At 46.0% G+C, this 22,261-nt stretch overlaps 1 protein-coding gene and 2 non-coding genes across 3 annotated transcripts in view; 2 read left to right on the forward strand and 1 right to left on the reverse strand.

The window, feature by feature from the left end:
* The window catches only part of Pus7 (pseudouridine synthase 7), a 27,950-nt gene extending 18,945 nt beyond the window's left edge, over positions 1-9,005 (reverse strand). Inside the window, exons 1-6 of the mRNA XM_075696290.1 lie at positions 8,821-9,005; positions 7,980-8,396; positions 6,502-6,642; positions 4,880-4,942; positions 3,185-3,310; positions 545-606 (exon numbers count right to left, since the gene is read on the reverse strand). Coding sequence (XP_075552405.1) covers positions 545-606; positions 3,185-3,310; positions 4,880-4,942; positions 6,502-6,642; positions 7,980-8,396; positions 8,821-8,993 — 982 coding nt within the window. The 5' untranslated portion in view covers positions 8,994-9,005. The remainder of the gene's footprint in view (positions 1-544; positions 607-3,184; positions 3,311-4,879; positions 4,943-6,501; positions 6,643-7,979; positions 8,397-8,820) is intronic.
* A 799-nt stretch (positions 9,006-9,804) lies between these two features.
* Positions 9,805-9,877, forward strand: TRNAK-UUU (transfer RNA lysine (anticodon UUU)). Its single transcript has one exon. It is a non-coding gene; the product is annotated as a tRNA-Lys (tRNA).
* Positions 9,878-18,019: 8,142 nt separating this feature from the next.
* TRNAK-UUU (transfer RNA lysine (anticodon UUU)) lies at positions 18,020-18,092 on the forward strand. Its single transcript has one exon. It is a non-coding gene; the product is annotated as a tRNA-Lys (tRNA).
* Positions 18,093-22,261: the final 4,169 nt, after the last annotated feature.

A 22,261-nucleotide genomic window follows, 5' to 3' on the forward strand; every position in this document is an offset into this window, starting at 1 on the left:
TTTGCAGGATGTTGTATATTAACTTCATCTCAGAGAAATAAAGTACCATACAAGAATACAATAAACAAAGCCAGCTTTTCTGGTTACATGATGTGATGTCACATAAGCGAAAGATTTAGCGTGTCCCTGATTTAGCGTGTCCCTAAGGAATTTCAGCAGCATGTGGCAGATGACCAAAAGAATAGGGTGGGAGAAGAATCACTACAAAATACGTTTATCAAGTTCCTTCCTCTTGCCTTTTCGAATCAAACCACCAATGCCGCATTACTTACGCCAGTGCAAGGCATTTCTATATATGGCCCACCGTAGCTGCTGTTCTCATCTCTTGGCACACCTTGATCTGCATTCAGTCCTTACTGTGTGGTCATCTTACAATGCAGTACATGCACTGGGTGCATTCATATTATAGAACTTTGTACAAGCACTTTTGTTAGCAGATGACGAGACAGACACCACAGAAAAAGTTTGCAACATGTAGTCAAAGCTTGGCTCATTATGAGGTCATAACAGTTCATACTTTCACAGATGACAGTACTGCACTTACCGCCATCGCGTGGTTGAAGCACCAAGTCAACTGCTTCCTCGTAGCAGCCTTTCAGAAGAGCCCTGCAAAAAAAAGATAGTACACTCAGCACAAATCAGAATTGAACGTATGCTGACAGACGGCCAGTGAGACATTATGAGCATGACACTCCTATCGGTCTGCGGGAAAGAATTCTAGGTGCACACTCTCACAAAAGCAGAATATAGACCGATTGCTTTGCACTCAATGACTCCAGGTCAACATGACAATGTTCGGCAATCAATAATTTAGCCCTTACTAAAATGCAAACAGAGAAATATAATTCAAAATCATAATGACGCCAATTCAGGTGTGTGCGTGAGCTTCCCATTAGAATCCACATGTGCACCACTTTATGCCAAGCACGCATCTTCATGCAAAAACACTGTGGGCCTTCTGCAAATTCATGCAGCTGCTGTTGCACTTATGAAGCATGTTGATTAACATGTGTAGACCCAAAGTTGCAATGTCAGGTATATGTAAGGCTACAATGAAGAATTAATTTCAAGCTGCCCACCTTACAAGGCATCCCTCACCTGTAAACATTTCAACGCTTCAAAAGTGCCAAGCTCATCTATCTCAGCCATTGGGCATAGTATTTTCATGAATAATGAACTGGTGATAAAGAAGCACCAATTTGGTTCTGCATACACATTTCTATATCCTTCCCTTATTAATGGGTGGCTATCCCAGCCAAGAAATAAATCCACAGCACAGTGTTCAACAGCAGTATGTCAGAGTTGCTGTTTTTGCAGTCAGCACAAAGTGTCAGGTAAACAAAACCTTTATTTATGCAGAATGACAGCAAAATCTAACACTATAGTTTTACCGTTCGTGATTGCTTGCAACATGCATGCACACATATAGCAACATAGTTGTTGGCTGGACCTGTTGGTGTAACAACATAAGGCAAACAGCACAAACACGGGTGGAGCACACCTGCAGTCCGTTTCTCCAATCTCGGTCCTGTTTTTGTGCTACTTGCCATATTACGACACATACAGCTTCAAACATACTGCTGGCATTTACAGCATATCACAAAAATCAACAACACAATGTTTTCATTGCTTTCCACCCTCACAGCATCAACAATGCATACTCATTACTGGCTCACTGAAATCTCTTGTGTTCTATAAGGGACGAAAGTTCAAGAATGTAGTGCAAATGCACTCTAAAATGGAATGCATAAATGTGCCAGCCAACTCTCATCACTTATTTATTTGGCTTTCCACAGTGCAAGCACTTTCTGTTTGGCCTCTCACACATCACCCAATCATCACTGCTCATTTGCCATTTCCTAATTAGTGCAGGGCCACAATTTTGTAGCGATGCTTTCTCCCGATGCTAATGCCTTTCAGCACTTTTCGCGTTCGTAAGCGATCAATGCTCCGCCCGGGGCGGAACGACTCATGACCACTCACAAACGCGAAAAGCGCCGAAAGCCATTAGCATAGGAAAAAGCCATCGCTACAAAATCTCGGCCCAGGCGTGCATTTAAGTACAGCTGCCAATACATCGCCTCATCACCCTTTACCCTATAAGGCTATAACACAGCCAAGCATGCTTCTGGATCACAGCTGTGCCACTTCAACACGGGGGCCTCATCACCATGTACTACTGTTTTGTGTTTTTGTGCACTCTATTCAGTAATAACTACAGGTGCTGCTTCGTCAACATGTCCAGACATACACCTCTCTGTGAGCTCCACTCACTGCTGCGCCAGTTCACCACACCATGCACAATCAACCGCAAAAGTTTACGGGACGCAGGATCTGCCAAGAATCTTAATTCTTGCAAAGCGTGGTCACACGGCCTCGAATTAAATGTTCCAGCATGTAGTAGCCTTCGCCACCTACACAGTGATTCATTAAATACGAAGTGTCATGCCTTAACAGTGCAGGAATTCACATTTGAAGGGGAAACCGCATCCCGTGAACTTTTGCTGTTGACTGTACATATGGCCATGTGTGAAAAGTTCTCTTACTGTCTATGTCTATTGTCAACCACAGTAACAGACAGCAGAAATAAACTTTCAGTTGTTCACCACCACAGACAGGCCAATTCCCCTTTAAGGCCTGCACACAGATTACAGGGATTAGCACTGTCTCCACAACCTTCCATTTCAAGAAGCCTCAACCTCAGCTGTGATACTACAAAAGTGCAGTGGCAATAATTTCCATCCAGCTGATCATATATCTTTGCCTGGCCTTCCAGTTGCAGAGTATTACAGGAAAAAGGTGCCTTACAGCAGATTTTTTGAAAAGTACAACAGAGGATGGAGAAAAGAGGCACAGGACAGAGCACTATTTGACAAGATGAACATGCAAGAAAAAGGTGTTTTTCCCCGTCCAAAGACTCAGTAACTTACAACTAATGCCACCAGCCATTACTGCCTTTCAAACTGTGCATGACTGACAGCCTGACCGTGGTTTTCGTTTATCTATATGGTATGAAATCATCTTCTCCGTGTCTATGCAAGATGTAAGGAAACTTTTTTTTTAAGCACAGAGGAATGAGAAGCAGGTGCAACACACAATTTTGTGTGAGGAGCTTCTGCATTCCTTGACTTATCGCCAACTATAGATTACTGCACACAGAATGGTGAAGAGAGGCAACACTCGCCGACCAATCTGGTGAGTCGCCACTGCTGTAGTGCCAAAGCGCTGTGTGCCGAAGTAGTTGAGAAAGCCATTCTCCGACAGTGACTTCATTGCCTCCTCATGGTCAGCTCTGGTGCCATCAACGTCCCTGAATAGCAGTTGTGCAGGACCAGGATTAGAGTGCATGGTACAATGCGGCACGTTACGTATGCACATCATTGATGCAAACAGAGAAAATTTTACAGTGGTAGCAGTTGTTAGTGCAGTAGTAGCAGCACAGTAAAAACTCGTTAATACGAACTCGAAGGGAACTATAAAATTGTTCGAATCAGCGGGCAGGCGCTAGAATGAATGACCATGGTGCCATGCTACATGGGTGGAACCCAAAGAAGCCACCTCTGGACTCATCACCCGATTCATTGCACCCCCCACCCCCCCCTGGAGTGATGTACACTCACTCTAAATGGTTCAGCGGACATTTAACATAATGTAAATCATGTTAGTATCTGAGTCATCAGAGATATACTGCAAAATACAAAATGTATGAGTCTGAAAAGTGGCCACAGCTATTGCTACAACTATACAGTGAATTGACACAACTTACAGAGATCTTTTTTTATTTATTTTACTACAAAAGATGACCACCAAAATTTTACTAGCGTGTTAATTTCAGTCAATATCATTCACCAAAGGCCCATTTCGCCTAATCAACTGTTGGCAGAATAGTGAAACTTCCCTGTAACAGAGACACATATGACACAAAATTGTCTTTGTTAAATTCAATTTTCGTTACAAGCACATATTTGTTCATTATCATCATCAGTCTACTTATGCCTCTGCAGGACAAAAGCTTCCCCCAGTGATCTCCAATTACCTGTCTTGTGCCACCCGACACAATTTTATCACTGCAAATTTCCTAATTTCACCATGCCACCTAGTTCTGTCATCCCCGATTATGCTTCCCTACTCTTGGCCCCCATTCTGTAGCTCCAATAGACCGCCGGTAATCTGCCTTACACATTACATGTCCCGCCCAACTTCGTTTTAAGAAATGTCAACTACAATATTGGCCACCCCCATTTACTTTCTAATCAACAGAGCTGTCTCCCTGGAGCTTAACGTTACCCGTCATTCCACTGTTATTTGTGCAGCCCTCTAACTTCCTCTCAAGCTCCTTTGTTAACCTCCAAGTTCCTGCTCCATATGTTAGTACTGGTAGAATGCAATGATTGCACACTTTTCTAGGACAGTGGTAATCTGCCAGTCATGACTTGGTAATGCGCACCGTACGCACTCCAACACATTTTTGTTCTGTAAGTTTCCTTCTCATGATCCCCTGTGATCCTGCCATGAGCCGCTGTGACTAATTGGCCTAGATAAGTGTACTCTTGCACAGATTCCAGGGGCCGACTTTTTTTTTTCCTGCCAATCGTTATTTGTTACAAGCTGCTATTGGTGAAAAACAGTTCAGATTTGCTTCATTATATCCTATAATTTGTCATATAGAGGTTTGTTTGCAATTGCAGAGGCAAGCACCACTTCACTGGAAGGGCTTAAATGAGGATCAAATGTAACAAAATCACAATGCACGAACACTGCTCTATTAGCTGTAGGGCACCCAAAGGGTGCGGACGACTCAAAAGTTTTTTAATATACAACATACTTTAACTTGCGACCATCATGAAAAACCACACTTGCGGTTGCAACAACACATTACCTCAGGACAATGGTAAACCGGTTTCCCTGCAGATCACCTAGCTTGATGGCTGTATTTTCAAACCTGCGCAGAACAGCCACAGTCAGGCAGCAGCTTTCTAAAATGCTGCTAAATGACGTTCACTTTGTGACTGTTTTAAATGGTGCTTCTGAAAGACTGGCCAAGAAACATTCTAAGGCAAGAATTTTTTTTATAGCAGCAGAGAAGATGAAGCATAGATCTTTGAAGAAGCAAAACTTGTTTCACACTCACAACTGCCCTTCTCATCACTCTCACCCTGACAAGTGTTGTGTCTGCCGGACCTTGAGGAATGATTAAGTGACTGATGAAGCTTCAGATTCCAAAGCTGCTTTGTGTGCTACGAGGCTTGCCGTAATAGGCCCAAGTTTCAGTTGTTCATACCCTAACTGTAACGCAGGCTCAACGTTTTGATGTTATACACTTCCAGGCCACACGCCACAGGCACCTTAATTTTATCTGGCAATGAAAAAAAAAAAGAAAAAAAGAAACTAATCCTGCACATCTGTAACAAGCACCATGCAGCAGTCGTCTAGATTGTCATCACAAATGAAGAAGCAACAGGCTGTGAATTGGACAACACACTGAGGTGCAAATTTTCTAACAAAGGTTCATAATACTTACACATCCTTCAATTTTGGGGTTTTGCATGCCAAAACTGCTATTTATTACGAGGCATGCCATAGTGGGGGGACATCGGATTAATTTGGACACCTGGGGTTATTTAATGTGCACCTAAATCTAAGTACACAAGTATAAAAGCATTTTTGCATGCCACCCCAATCAGCATGCGGCCGTTGCGACCAGAACTGAACCTATAATCTTGAACTCAGCAGCACAATGCCGTAGCCACTGGACTATCATGGCGGGCAAAGACCAATGAATGTGTCAGTACAGCTTCAATTTCAATGTTGTTGAGAGACAGATATTACTAAAGGCATGTAATTTGCCTGTTCACAAATTCTTTCTGTCTTTCGTCTCTACTTTGTCGGTAGCTTCTACAGTGGCAAGCGTGATTGTATGTGATTATGCATGTCGGACAAGCATCTGTTTGTCTCTCCTCTGTCTCCAGGCCTTTTGTGCTTTCTTCCAGTTCCTCTTGTATATGGTTGACCACTGATATTTATTGCATCTTGTCTTGCTTTCTTTTTTCCTTCTTTGCCATCTCTGTATTTCCTACTCCCCATTCCTGTGATAACCCTACAGGGTTGCAGTATGTTGAATGAATAAATAAATAAATAAATAAATAAGGAGCTCACCGCAGGTTGACCAGAACATCCTAGTGATGCCTCTATCCATCTCACCAACTTTGTGCAGTGTAGCAAAGGCTAGGGTCCATCCATCACTAATGAGAGCAGCAGGCTTTTCATTTAGCAGATGGGAGGAGAACTTGCCCATTGTATGCCAGTACTCTTTCCATGACACTTCCATTCAGCTGGCATCATGCACAAGACCATCAGAGAGTGGCAATGGGGGAGTCCCTTCTGGTTCTTTCTCCTGATTAGCTGAGGCGACCCACAGCTTTTGCTACACTTACATGTAGTTGACGAGAGATGGAATATACTGACAAAAATAACACAAGTAGTGAAAAGCGTCCAGCCTACGTGATGTTGCCCACCCAAAGACCCTGTCTGCGGTTGAGATCCAGCAGCTTCTTTGCTGGCAACCGGTGACAAGAGACCCGCTGGCAGGTTTTCGCCCGTTTGTCCTTGGTGCCCGCATATCCCAGGAATGAGGGACGCATCCTGCAATGATATCTGTGTCAATTGCTGTGCACCCAAGAGAAATCACTCGACACTGCATGCTACACGTGCACTTGGACTCTTTAAGATATCTTACTTTGACACATGCAAATTCAGCCATACAGCACCTTGCAGGTAGGAGAGTTGTATTACAGGATTACTGATCTAAGCACTTGAACATAGCAAGCTTGTTTCTTATGTCTACAAATGATGACAAGCTAAGAATGCAGTGGCAAATGCACCACCATCTGACTAAAAACAATTTGTATATATACAGTAGCTAATTAGCTTATTTTTTTGACGTCATGGTAGACACGAACTTCTTTCAATATTAGGGTCTCTTGAGAGCTATGTTTTGGAGCACGATGACACAGAGGGTGCAGTTTTGTAGGTGGAGCTTGCACTGGATTCAAACGTTGTCACTGACTATAGGTAAGCTGGCTCAAAAGAAATTTCAGATGTCCAGCAAGGCTCTGTGGAAAAGAATGTGATGCTCCCATTATAAGAATTGCGTAGTATATTCTGCGAAATGTCACCTGGTCTCAATGTGCAGCTAACAGAACATCTGTTTTGGTCTTTGAGTGAGACTCATGAAATGCCAGTCAAAAGGAACATTGAACCTTGCCCCTGCATTGTCTGCAATCTAAAGCAGCATGGAGTGTGCATGCAGCTACTTCAGGAAAGCTAAGGCAGCTAGAATAAAAAGAGGCATTCAAAGCTAACGAGTTTCTTTGGGCTAGTTGGTGTGACAGCGCAGGCACACACAGTTGAGCACATAGAGACAGAGCAGACCATCCTGTCGCATTCCTTGCTCCGTCTCCATCTGCTCATGCTGTGCGTTCTTTCACTCAAAGCGATGCCCATTACCTCGAAGCTTCAAGAAAGATTTGGATTGCAAAGCAAGATGGTTTACATGCAGCACAGCGACAACATTATACAAAGCAAGCTGGCTGCTCTGCCGGCACCTCCAGCAACTCTGAAGGACTAGATGATAGCAGGCTAAATTTAGGTCTGGTTGGTACACACGTCCACACATCTGGCATGCTGCAAAGCTAAGGCAGTGACATTATAGCATTGCTGCTTGCTTTCAGAAACAATTCTTGTAAGCACAGCAGCAGCAGCAGCAGCCATACATGAGAATTATGCAATATTCATTCCTGCAGCTGCAGTAGTAGTACTCTTTATTTGCTGTGCAGTGCTACACAAGTCAAACTCTAGACGGAAGAGTGGTTACTTGTGCAAGCTCGAAAACGTTATTATACTGTGCCACCGTGGCAGTGAAAGACAGGTTCTATCTGAAGGGCTCAGCAAAGGTGGCTGTCCACTCAGTGTTATCCTACCCAAGAAACGTAGCGATCCGGTTGACGGCTTCGATGGTGTCCATGTTCTCCTTGTACAGGACAAAAGTGGTGTAGCTTGGTCGGCCCGAAGGCCACGGCGCAGCGCGCCGCCGCTGCGCCTTGGAGCGGCTCACGCGCACGGTGCCATCCGTCGTGTGACTGTCCAGGTGAGGCCAGTGGGCGCGGACCCAGGCGTGCAGCTGACCGCGCTGCTCCTTGCTCATTCCCGTCACCGGAATGACCACAGGTTCAGCGCGCTGGCCGCCGGCCAGCAGCTCCAGGCGCTCCTTTACCTCGGCACTCACATTATCGTCCGCCCAGCTCGTTTCCGGCTGCGGCTCGGGTGGAGGTTCCAGCGATTCCAGTCGCACTATGCGTCCTGACGGGTCGATCTCGTTAACTAGGAAATCTGAATACCTGCACGTGGCACGATCAAAAAGGGTGATTAAGTTGCGCTCCCTTTCAGTGCTTTAAAAACGATACTTCATTAATGTGCATCGACAAGTAGCCAAGTGCGCCATGTAGTTTAAAGGCATCCGAACCGAAACTCCACTCTAATGAAGCCAGCGCAGAAATTATTTGAAAGCAAATACTACGTCCCATTTTTCGACACTAAACTTGCTTACGAGGAGCTAAAGTGCTACAGAACTAGGATATCGTGCACTACATACGACTGCGATAAAACGCAGTGTATATCTTAAGCCCGACAATTTCTGTCATGCGGCTATACCGTGTTTGCTTTTTGCTAACATAAAGCAGTCTTTAGCAAACTTTCCGTACCCACACTTTACAAACAAGTTGATGGCTCATACCGAGCCAGATCTATTTCGAAACATTTCACCTTTGCTTCAACACGCCATTGAAGCCTTTGTGCTTTCCAACGAATTCTGTAATGCCAACTTCCTCTTCAAAGCCCACACGCCGCTTTTTTGTATCGCTCACGTCCTCATTATCGGCTGACATGGTAATCGACAGAGCGACAGCAACGGCAGACAGATCCGAGGCAGACAGCATGCGTTTCTAAGAGGCTTGGCTTGTTGCTTGGCTCAACTTTTGCGCATGTTGAACACTTGGCTGTGATTTGTGTTGGCTTTAATCGGCTTTGTTACGACTTTTGACGAGGTGATAGTAAAACAAAGTGCGCCTAACGTCTGACCTTATAAGTACCTGCTAAAAACACGGGTATTCGTGTTAAGTCATAGCATGTCTTAAAAGACAAGGCAGACTTGTTTCTCATACAGTCGAATGACCGAAATTGTCGTCTGCTAAACCACGGCAACCACTGCCACTCGATAAAAAGAAACACACAACTTGTGCGTGGTTCATTGAGGGGCTGTGACTGAACGCTGCTTCGACCACGGGTGTGATGCAGTGTATTACTATGCTTAGTTAACCGTACCCTTTCTAGTATTACACTTCATTTACTACCTCAATCCCGTGGTCCTGCTACCAAGGTTGTCATAGAACACGGTAGAAATGTATCCCACATGGCACACCTTCCCGCTGAAATAACATCATATACAATACGGCAAGCCTCCACCGCGACATCTAAAGCTGCAAACAAGCCGGTTCCTTATTTTATGCTACAGCAGCAGGTGCAAATATTAACTGGTGGTCAAGTCGCCGTACGAGAGGTACGGACGGAAGTCCGTACGTCCGTACCTCTCGTGCGAGGTAATAGGTCGTGGTGATGACATAACCGCCGCACAACTGGAATTCCTGCCGAAATTATGTACATACACATTGATTACTAAATTATTGTCTCACATGTTTATATATTTCATATTTTTAGTTACTTGTTGAATAAGGGATCGACATCTCAGCGGCCCGGGTAGCTCAGTCGGTAGAGCGTTAGGCTTTTAACCTAACGGTCCAGGGTTCGAGCCCCTGCTCGGGCGCGTGTTTTTTTTTCTATGTTTTTTTAATTATTATTATGATTATTTGCGTATGTTTGCTAGAGGAGGGACAGGGTTTCGTACGATATCGGGCTGGCAAGGCGTTCGATGGGAATGTTCGATAAGTGTCCTCGTAAAATATGCAGGAGCTAGGTTATACGTGGGCATGAAAGCGATCAAGTCAGCTTCGAAAGTATACTGGGCAGCATATGTGTCGACGATGTGATGTTCCAGAAACTTTTTATGCTCTTCAAAGGAGCACTATATAATAGCACTAAAATTTTGTCTCCATCTTCCTTCGCTGACAAAAGAGTCACGATATGAATTAATATGGCTGAACGTTTTTCTTTTGAGTTATTCCCCTACCTAGCTGCGTTCGTGGTAACTTGGAGATCAGCAAGATCGTATTTATATAAACGTTTAACAAAAAATAGTGAGTACCCATTCACATCAACCTCTCAAGCGAAATGTTCAAAACACACGCCAAATGCAGCGCGTACGTGATTTCCAGCATCCCTGCAATGGGAAATGGCGGTAACAACACGTACATTGCTAAACGGTGGCTGAATTATTTATCACGCACTAGAGTAATTCAAGTTTCGCACAAATCGATTGTTACAGCAAAGAAATCAGACCCAAAGTTTTTGTGTCAGATATTATATTAAAGAGATGCGTGGCTTCGAGATAAGATTCAATCTACTGTCTGTTCTTTCCATATATATATATATATATATATATATATATATATATATACCGCTTGTGCCATATCTGGCGCATGTGTCACGTGCTTCAGGACAGCATTTATTTGCTCTCGCGTTGCGTGTTTGTGTGCGCGTACGTGTATTAAAGAGCCACACATACGGATAGCGTTTATCACCTTGAAGTTTCACCCTTTGAGGAGGAGTCGAGTGCATTGTCTGTCAAATCGCAATTTGCAAACTCACAATAATACGTATTATCGAACTGCAACCTAACTTTGACAAGCACTTGACAAAGTTAGACTGCATGCCACATTTTTACACTTGCCGCGTTTACCCTCATTCGTCGTCGAGTTGGGCTATGCTTATATCACTTCGTACCGCTGTGTACGAGGAAGAGGAAAGGCGAGATGAATTAGCTAGTGGAACGTTGATGCGTTTCGCCGTCATATATATGTCATATTGTAGCACTCTTCAATGAAGCACACTAAACACACTGGTTTATTGTGGGCGAACTTGTGCCCGGAAACTCAATATTAAGCATTCACACACTTTTTAAAAGAGGAGTTAACAGCAGCCTGTTCCACAGTCAACCGCGTCTCTCCGCCGAACGCACTTCTCACGCGCCCCGAAGGCCAAGAGCCACGCCGTGGCTTCTCATTGGACGGCAGACTCGGGCGCTGCCGTGAGCGCGTGCACGGGAGACACGCGCTGTATCGCCACGCGCGAGGCGTTGCTGGCGCTCTTCTAATGGCGATGCGACGAGTAATGGGCTTTAGCGATGAGACGCTTGCAAAGGTGCCTCACGAGAGTGCTCGTACCTGGCATGTGGAGAGCTCTCTGCGGCATTAGTCCCCCTCCGAAATCGCATCGTCCCGATGCGTATGAAACAAATTTATCTATAGAAGTGTTTTCATTGCCTGTCGTAGTAAGGCTTCATGCGGACTACGTGTACGACCTCCGCATGGATGTGCCGCTTTGATCGCTCTTGGTCATGAGGGATGACTTCGTAATTCAGGTCACCTACTCGGCGAATAACTTCGTAAGGTCCAAAGTATCGGCGAAGGAGTTTTTCACTTAGTCCGCGACGACGCACTGGTGTCCATACCCACACTTTGTCGCCCGGGTGGTACTCAACTTCTCTGCGGCGCAGGTTGTAATAGCTTGCGTCCCTACGTTGTTGCTGGCGGATACGGAACCGTGCCAACTGCCGGGCTTCTTCAGCTCGTTGTAGGAAGTCGTCGACGTCGTACGGGTTGTTGTTTTCATCATCTACCGGCAACATAGCATCCAGTGTGGTTGTTACTGTGCGGCCGTAGACCAGTTGAAATGGAGTGACCTGGGTTGTCTCCTGTACTGCCGTATTATAGGCGAAAGTGGCGTAAGGCAAGATTGCGTCCCATGTCTTATGTTCGAGGTCGACATACATGGACAACATATCGGCCAGGCTTCGGTTTAGACGTTCCGTCAGGCCGTTTGTTTGGGGATGGTATGCAGTGCTTTTTCTGTGACTGGTGTGAGTCATCTTCATCAAACATTGCATCAAATCAGCAGTGAAGGCCGCTCCTCGATCGGTAATCACGACCATTGGTGCACCATGTCGCAGTACTATGTTACAAACGAAGAAATTTGCAACTTCAACTGCCGTTCCTCGCTCAAGGCAGCCAGTTTCAGCATATCGTGTTAAATAGTCCGTCGCTACTACGATCCATCTCTTCCCTGACGATGATGTTGGGAACGGGCCAAGAAGATCCATCCCAACTTGTTGAAATGGAGCCTTTGGTGGGTCTATGGGCTTAAGAAGTCCGGCCGGTTTCACGGGTGGTGTTTTGCGCCTTTGACATTCGCGACATGTCTTCACGTAATGCTGCACCGACGCTAACAATTTAGGCCAGAAGTATCTGAGACGAATTCTGGCGAACGTCCGGCTGACACCTAAGTGACCCGAGGATGGTTCATCATGGCAAGCTTCCAAAATTTCTGGTCGCATGGCTGACGGTACGACGAGTAAGAATTTTTCCTGGTTGCGTTCAAAGTTTCTCTTGTAGAGCGCATTATCTCGGAGACAAAATGACGATAAACCTCTCATAAACATGCGTGGGACTTGGACGTCGTATCCTTCGAGGTGTTTGATGAGTGGCAGCAATTCTGTGTCGGCCCGTTGACGCTCGGCGATTTCCGAAGCTGTCATCGCTGTAAGAAACGGGAAATCCTCTTCTACTGAAGGAGTCGACTCCACTGGTGAGCGGGACAAGCAGTCAGCATTGTTATGTTTTCTTCCAGACCTGTACACGACAGTAATGTCGTATTCTTGGAGCCTGAGGCTCCACCTCGCAAGTCGTCCAGATGGGTCTTTTAGGTTTGCCAGCCAGCAAAGAGAATGGTGATCGCTGACTGCACGGAACGGCCTGCCGTACAGGTATGGTCGGAACTTGCTGATGGCCCATATGACAGCCAAACACTCCTTTTCCGTCGCAGAGTAATTTGTTTCAGCTTTCGAGAGAGTGCGGCTAGCATACGCTATGACTTTCTCTTCCCCATTTTGCCACTGAACTAAAACCGCGCCGAGACCGAGATTGCTTGCATCTGTGTGGACTTCTGTGTCCGCTGTCTCGTCGAAGTGGGCGAGGATCGGTGGGGCTTGCAATCGTTCCTTTAGTTCATTGAAAGCAACCTCTTGTTCAGCATGCCACATGAAGGGTACGTCTTCTTTAGTTAGTTTCGTCAGAGGTTCGGCAATTTTCGAGAAGTTTTCTACAAATCGCCTGTAATAAGCGCATAGTCCCAAAAATTGCCGTACCGTCTTCTTGTTTGTAGGCTTTGGGAATCGTGCAACGGCAGCAGTCTTGTCGGGATCCGGAGCAGTACCTTGCGCGCTAATTACGTGACCCAGGAAACGAAGTTCTTGAAATCCAAACTGGCATTTTTCCGGTTTAATGGTTAAGCCTGCCGAGCGGATGGCTTGAAGCACTAAACGCAGCCTCTGGACATGCTGGTCGAATGTTGCAGAAAATACCACTACGTCGTCTAGGTAAACTAAGCATGACTGCCATTTAAGACCCGAGAGGACACTGTCCATCATGCGCTGGAATGTCGCCGGCGCACAGCAGAGGCCGAATGGAAGCGCTTTGAACTCATACAGGCCATCTGGGGTTACGAAAGCAGTTTTTTCACGGTCTCTTTCGTCTACTTCAATTTGCCAATATCCGCTCTTGAGATCTAATGAAGAGAAAAATTTTGCATGTCGTAGGCGATCCAACGTGTCATCAATGCGGGGAAGGGGGTATACATCCCGCCTGGTCACACTGTTCAATTTCCGGTAATCAACACAGAATCTCAATGTATTGTCCTTCTTTCTCACAAGGACTACCGGCGACGCCCACGGGCTGTTTGATGGCTGAATGACATCGTCCTCAAGCATCTCTTGCACCTGACTCTTTATGATCTCTCGTTCAACCGGTGACACTCGGTATGGATGTTGGTATACTGGCCTGGTCGCTTCGTCTGTTATTATACGGTGTTTAACAATTGGTGTGCGCCGTACCTTTGACGAGGTGGAGAAACAATCTGCGAATTCATTTATAAGGTCCTCCATCATTTCTTTCTGGGCTGGCGTCAGACTTTGGTTGATCGCAACTGATGCTACGGCGTCATGCATAGTTTGGACAGCAGGTGGCCTTGACGCTAAGCTACATACATCTGTGACCGCAGTAGCGCTGTGCAGGAAGGCGATGGTTGTGTTCTTTGCGACGTGCTGAAATTCACTTCCGAAGTTCGTCAACAATACATCAGCACACCCATCGCGTAGTTGAACAATTCCTCGTGCTACGCAAATGCCTTTTTTCAACAGTAGCTCGACGTTGGCCTCCGCTATACCTTCCGAGTCGTCGAATGCTTCGTTTCTTACGCGAACCAGCATGCTGCATCGTGGTGGCACGGTTATGTCATCGTCGGTAATCCGCAAGGCAACGTGTTCTAGCTCCTCCGACTCTCGCATGTCTATAGCCTGCTTCGTAGAAAATGACACGCTAGAATTCTGCAGGTTGATTATGGCACCATTTGTTAGGAGAAAGTCCATTCCGAGTATTACCTCCTTCGAACATTCTGGCAGCACGACAAAATCAGCGACGTAAGAAAAACCCCGAATTCCGATTCTCGCTGTACATCTACCCAGGGGCGTAATGAGGTGCCCACCAGCCGTACGTATCTGGGGTCCACTCCATGGCATCAAAACTTTTTTCAATTCCTTGGTGAGTGCATATCTTACGACGGAATAATCGGCACCTGTGTCAACTAATGCACTCAATTCATGACCGTCTATTGTAATGCGCAAATCCGAAGAAATTCTCTGTTCACTTATCTTATTCATCCGCTTCTGTTTGTCGCGGCTGCTCGGTAAACTTGACGGAGGATCTTGGCTTTTTCGAACGTCAGCGGCCTCGCCTCCACAGGTCGCTCGCTTCAGTTTTCCGGACGTGGGCTCAGTGAACGACGCCTTGGTGAAATCGAGGATGGCCGTGGACTTGGTGATCGGTAGCGTGCAGACGTTGATGTTCGGGGCTGGTGTTGGTATCTAGCAGCCGGATCTTGTTGTCGGGTCAAGTAGTCCTGAATTTCGGTGGGTCTTTCGCCATTACGGGGGCAAGGCGCATTTATCGTAAAGCCGCGAAGACCTGCTCTGCGATATGGGCACATTCTGTATAGGTGTCCGGCTTCCCCGCAGTGGAAACAGAGTGGTGTCCGGTCGGGTGCACGCCACACGTCACTTTTTCGTGGCCTCAGCTCTGCTAGAAGGGGTCCACTGCGCAGAGTCGGCTGGCGGCTGCTGGGAGTCGCGAATGGAGGACAATGCCCGGTCGGTTGACATAACACATCAGCGTACGTTGGCACGCGACGTACGGGAGGTGGTTGATCATGATGAACAGGTGGTTCCTCACGGCCTTGCTGCAGAATGGCGTGGCGAACTTCATCTCGAATGACGGCGGCGAGAGTTGAGACTGTCGGCGTGGCTTCCGGTAGCTGCAGCTTTCGAAGCTCCTCCTTTACGATTGATCTCACCAGTTCTCTTAGTGCTTCGGTGTTACTGCCTGGGCCTGCTGACAGGATATCGGCCGGTGCGCTGGTGACATCACGATTGTAGTGATGGGCACGCTGCTGAAGCGCCTTCTCTATGGTCGTCGCTTCGGTGCGAAACTCGGCAACACTGTGTGGTGGGTTGCGGACGAGTCCTGCAAACAGCTCCTGCTTAACGCCACGCATCAGATGGCGTAATTTCTTCTCTTCGGTCATGTTTGGATCCGCGCGCGTGAAGAGACGGGACATATCCTCGATATACATGCCGACACTTTCGTTAGTGTGCTGGTTTCTGGCTTGCAGAGCGTGCTCTGCCTTCTCTCGCCGATCGGTGCTGGCATACGTGGCAAGCAGCTGTCGCCGAAATTCTTCCCACGAAGATAGTGTCGCTTCATGATTGACGTACCACGTCCTCGCTGACTCTTCTAACGCGAAGTATACGTTGCGAAGCTTCCGCGTCTCGTCCCAGCCGTTGAAATCTGCCACTCGCTCGAACTGCTCTAACCAGTCTTCCACATCTTCGAACGTATCGCCGTGGAAGGACTCGGGCGTGCGTGGTGGGTACACGATGAGCTGGGATGATGTCACTGGGGTGGTCATGGTTGCACCGTCGCTGGTAACTGTTGCCCGCACTGCTGCAGCAACAGGAAGCGGTCCGAACTCGGGTGGGTCTCCTCGGATGCGGCGGCTTGTGCGCTGGTGTACTGGAGTCAGTTCCCTGGGTTCCAATCGCTGAGGGTCGGGGCTCCGTTCTCTTACGAACTGGGGACTTCCAATCATACCCCGCACCTCCACCAGAAATGTAGCACTCTTCAATGAAGCACACTAAACACACTGGTTTATTGTGGGCGAACTTGTGCCCGGAAACTCAATATTAAGCATTCACACACTTTTTAAAAGAGGAGTTAACAGCAGCCTGTTCCACAGTCAACCGCGTCTCTCCGCCGAACGCACTTCTCACGCGCCCCGAAGGCCAAGAGCCACGGCGTGGCTTCTCATTGGACGGCAGACTCGGGCGCTGCCGTGAGCGCGTGCACGGGAGACACGCGCTGTATCGCCACGCGCGAGGCGTTGCTGGCGCTCTTCTAATGGCGATGCGACGAGTAATGGGCTTTAGCGATGAGACGCTTGCAAAGGTGCCTCACGAGAGTGCTCGTACCTGGCATGTGGAGAGCTCTCTGCGGCAATATATGCAATCTTTAATATGTGCGCGACATATAAAGAAAGGAGGCACACCCGCCTTCGAGGAAAGCAAGTGCAGCGGCATAATCCGATGGCAACAGTGCGTGTTGCAATTTATTTGGCAAATGTCAATATGAGCAAACATCCGAGGAGGTAAAATCCTGACCTTTAGTGCGATCGGCAAGATTGTAACTCGGCACGTTACTGCAAGAATATTTCCCCGCGCGAAACAGGACATAAATTTTTCATGTAGCATAATTTACGAGGGAATCCCTTTTCAAATTAATTACATAGTAGGGTCCTTCGTTCTCGGGTTTTATATTTTTTTGGAATTCGAGCTGGAAGAGGTGGGGCTTAAAATGGGGGTGTTATTGTTTAAAGAGGAAAACCGGGGAGTAATGGGGGAATTTTGTAGTCTTGCATGAAGACCGGCGGAGGACCGGAGGTCTAATTGTCCGGCAGCCCAAAATTCAGGATCTTTTAATTTTTTTTTTGATAAATCCTACAAACAATTAACGCAACTAACGGTTTGTACACAAGCGAATTCCCTCACAGGAACATATATACGTGATCGCAAAGAGCTGAGCTGCTCGCAAATCATCTGACGGACTGATGGATCCCTACAAATCCGCATTGTCAGGCATTATTAATACGTCTAAAACAAACGGCGCATTAGCAAAAACAGATAGAGACGGGTTCGATTATTCCTACTTTACATTTCTCTTGCATTTTTTGAACATGTATTACTGTGCTTAGTTAACCATACCCTTTCTAGTGTAACACTTCGCGATCCCGTGGTCGTGCTACCAAGGTTGTCACAAACCACGGTAGAAATATATCCCACATGGCACAGCTTCCCGCTGAAAGAACATCATATACAATACGGCAAGCCTCCCCCGTGATATCTAAAGCTACAAACAAGCCGGTCCCTTATTTTATGCAGGTGTAAATTATAACTGGTGGTCAAGTCGCCGTACGGTGGAGCGGTCGGTTGGAAAAAAGGTAGTCGCGTTCCGCCCGACGGAACGGACAGACCGTGAGGTACGGACGTTTTGTCATGACAAAACCGACGTACGACTGGAATTCCCGCCGGAATTATGTACATACACATTGATTACTAAATTATTGTCTCACATGTTTATATATTTCATATTTTTAGTTACTTGTTGAATAAGGGATCGACATCTCAGCGGCCCGGGTAGCTCAGTCGGTAGAGCGTTAGGCTTTTAACCTAACGGTCCAGGGTTCGAGCCCCTGCTCGGGCGCGTGTTTTTTTTTTTTTCTTCTGATATTTCTTTTTTATTATTATTACGATTATTTGTGTATGTTTGCTAGATGAGGGACAGTGTTTCGTACAATACCGAGCCGGCAAGGCGTTCGATGATAATGTTCGATGAGTGCCCTCGAAAATATGCAGGAGCTAGGTTATACGTGGGCACGAAAAAAGACAGCTTCGAAAGCGTACTGGGCAGGATATGTGTCAACGACACGATGTTCCAAAAACTTTTTATCCTCTTCAAAGGAGCACTATATATATAGCACTATACATAGCACTAAAAATTTTGTCTCCATCGTCCGTCGCTGACAAAATAGTCACGATATGAATAAAAATGACTGAACGTTTTCCTTTTGAGTTATTCTCCTACCTGCCGGCGTTCGTGGTAATATATATATATATATATATATATATATATATATATATATATATATATATATATATATATATATATGCATTGTGATCACATGAGCAGCTCGTCGCAGAGATCAGAGAAGTCCACCATCGCATAGTTGACGAGGGCCACGATATATCAGTGGTTGCCTAGCCACTGTGGCATACCACTGTGGCAATGATCGAGCAGACGCAGCTGCCCGATCTGCCCATGAAGGCGTCAACTGCGTTGCCATTCTTCTGTTGAGGGCCGACGCAGCGAAAGAACTTTCCGCACTTGCGCGTGACTTGACATTAGCTCAGTGGAATTCACCCGAGTTCACAAGTGCACGCCTCCATACCCTGGACCCTAATTTACAGGTCCGTATTCCGCCCGACCTTCCACGGCTTGACTGCTCCCTTCTAGTCCGTCTATGGCTTGGAGTAGCATATTGAAATGCGTACTCTTTTATTATCGGAATGGCCAACAGCCAACTTTGTGACTTCTGCAGGTGCAATGAAACAATCGAGCACCTACTTTGTCAGTGCTCTCGTTCAAACCCACAAAGAGCAGTCCTCTCGGCCACCCTAGACAAACTGGACAAGCGCCCAATGACAGAAAACAAGACCCTTGGAAACGGGCCTACGTGAACATCAGCGCGATCCGCTATGAAGGCGCTGCTGCAGTACTTAAACGACACGGGACTGTCTGACAAATTGGGACTGTGCACTGTGTGACGTAGGATTATACGGTGACACTACGTAACACAAGGGCCACCTTTGCGGGCTGCGTGACAGTGTCCACAGAAACAGTTCGTGCGTACGTGCGTGCGCGTGCGCGCGTGTGTGTGGGGGGGGGGGGAGGGGGTTAATTTTTCTAAAAATTTTTTTATCCTTCTCTCTCTCACCTATCGCATCCCCTTGCACCTCCCCCAGTACAGGGTAGCCAACCGGAGATAATCTCTGGTTAACCTTCCTGTCTTTTCTTTGCGTCTCTCTCTCTCTCTCTCTCTTCAGGCGTAATAAATGAAATAAAGAAACGATAAATTAATGGAAATGAAAATGGATGAAAAAAACAACTTGCCGAAGGTGGGGAACGATTCCACAACTTTCCTGGGCCGGCAGGCGCTGAATATACATTATATATATGCCAGTTTTCGCTTGAGTGGCAAGACGAGGCATATACGATATTCATGGCTTGCGCACCTTCACAGAAAAATTGGGCAGGGTTCATTAGTTTTGTAACACCTGCATTTAAAAAAGGCCGAAATTCGGTGAGAAATCGGGTTTGACCCAATTTTCATAATTATTGTTCCAGGAGAAAAATATAATAATAAAAAGCAAACGTAAATGATCAAATTTCACCCGGAAACGAAAGGACAGTAATCTTGTTTTTATAGTAAATTTTCATTTGAGGCCGATAACACATCTTCAGCGCCTTTACAGCTATAGTGAAACACGTTTAAACGCATAAAACGCGGATGCAATAGTGAGAAAATGTTTGGGAGGAATACACACGATGTGAGCATAACAAATATAGTTATTATGCGCTCTCCGGGTGCCTTTATATATATATATATATATATATATATATATATATATATATATATGTGTGTGTGTGTGTGTGTGTGTGTGTGTGTGTGTGTGTGTGTGTGTGTGTGTGTGTGTGTGTGTGTGTGTGTGTGAACTAGAAGAAAGGGGGTTAACCTAGGGGCCCGATAATAATCATAGCATATGAAGCCAACAAACAGACACGAAGGACAACACAGGCGAAATTGCTTGTACTTACTAATTGAAATAAAGAGACGATGAATTAATGGAAATGAAAGTGGATGAAAAAATTTGCCGCAGGTGGGGAACGTTCCCACGTCTTCGTATTACGCGTGCGATGCTCTTACCGGTTGAGCTACCGCGGCGCCGTTCTCCCAATCCACTTTCTGGGATATTTATGTGTTACTACTATATAACTAACCCTGGGAGTGTTTTTCATACACTTTCATTTCCATTAATTTGTCATTTCTTTAATTCAGTTATTAAGTACAAGTAATTTCCCCTGTGTTGCCCTTGGTGTCTTTGTTGACTACTTATACTATGATTATATATATATATATATATATATATATATATATATATATATATATATATATATATATATACTCTATGGCTGTTTCGTACGATAAATGCCGGCCTTGGAGCATAAAGGGTATGTATAATTTTTACACCCACTGTCACACTCCTTGTTAATCTCTTGTGCGCCCATGTGTACAAAAGGGTTGCGTGCTTCACAAGGGCGCTACTTAAAATTCTACAACCTTTCTCTTTCAATGGCGCAAAAATAATTTTGTTCGAAAGCATGACGTAAATCGCGCTTTTTTTTTTCGTTCTTTTTTTGATGTAGGAGTGTGAAGATCAGAAAATGTTGCGCATTGTTTCGACTACAGGAAATATACAAACGCGGGAAAGTTCATTATCGAAACCTTTAAATGTCGGTAATTTGTGTCGCACACTGTTTCACCACACGTTTTGGGGACCGAGATATTGAGAGTGGCTTAATTTACTCTGACGACTTCCAGTAAATCAACGTGACTTGAACGCAGGGTGGCTTCAATTGCTAAATTACATGGCAACAAAAGCCAATAATTAAAACAGCACAACATGTATCACATCATATGGTATCTCCAGTAATGTGCTGACAAAGAAAGAAAGAAAGAAAGAAAGAAAGAAAAGAAACACGAAGTTTTAAATTTGCATTGTCTAAATCATGGTGATATATATAAGCTCCTAATTTTGTCATAACCAGTATTGCCAATACAAGCTTCCATCCTGCTGAATACATTCCTTTTATGCCTTTATTTTCATTATTCCATTTCCCCCGATACATTTTCGTTCGATATGAACAGCTTGACTATATAGTCAGCTTTTCATTGACCTGTACACCCTGTAATCTATATCCGATCCTTGGCCAATCTCCCAGAGTAGTGTAGCTACTAATGCTACAACGCTACTGTGTGCGGTACGTTCCCATGAGTATATTCGTAAGAGTAGGTCAAACAAGGCAGAGGTTCATAGGAGGACGGAGACTTGAAATGATCAGCTGCGGTGTACAATTAAGGGATATCATATATGCCTCAGTCTGGAGTAGTATGTGGCTTTTATAGGAAGGAAACCGAAGAGAAAAGTGCAATTAACGCCGTAACTGTCCCTCGCTGAGAGGACACCTGAACAGCACTGCACAGGGGAGGGTGAGGCGAATAAAATAAGGGGAGAGGAAGGAGGCCCCCCCCCCCCCCGCCCAGCCGAGCGGCAAGGCCGATCGCCCTAAACTACGTTTAGACACCCTCGTGTTTGTGTGTGTGTGTTTGTGTGTGTGTGTGTGTGTGTGTGTGTGTGTGTGTGTGTGTGTGTGTGTGTGTGTGTGTGTGTGTGTGTGTGTGTGTGTGTGTGTGTGTGTGTGTGTGTGTGTGTGTGTGAGAGAGAGAGAGAGAGAGAGAGAGAGAGAGAGAGAGAGAGAGAGAGAGAGAGAGAGAGAGAGAGAGAGAGAGATTAACCGGAAAAGATTCTGGTTTGCTACTCTGCTCTAGCGGAAGACATCCTTGTCGTTGCACAGAAGCAGTATAGACTGTTCACCTCCCCATTATCAGCTTCACCGTACCCTCCCCTTTCATTTTCATATCATGTCTCTGTCGTTGCGCCAAGCTCCTTCCCCCGAGCGAAGTAGCAGGTTAGCGGCATGCACAGTCGTGAGCAAAATTCCGAAGACCACAGATGTCACGAAAAAAAGAAATG

The sequence above is a fragment of the Dermacentor variabilis genome, chromosome 6 (assembly GCF_050947875.1).
Source record: "Dermacentor variabilis isolate Ectoservices chromosome 6, ASM5094787v1, whole genome shotgun sequence".
Lineage (NCBI taxonomy): Eukaryota > Metazoa > Arthropoda > Arachnida > Ixodida > Ixodidae > Dermacentor > Dermacentor variabilis.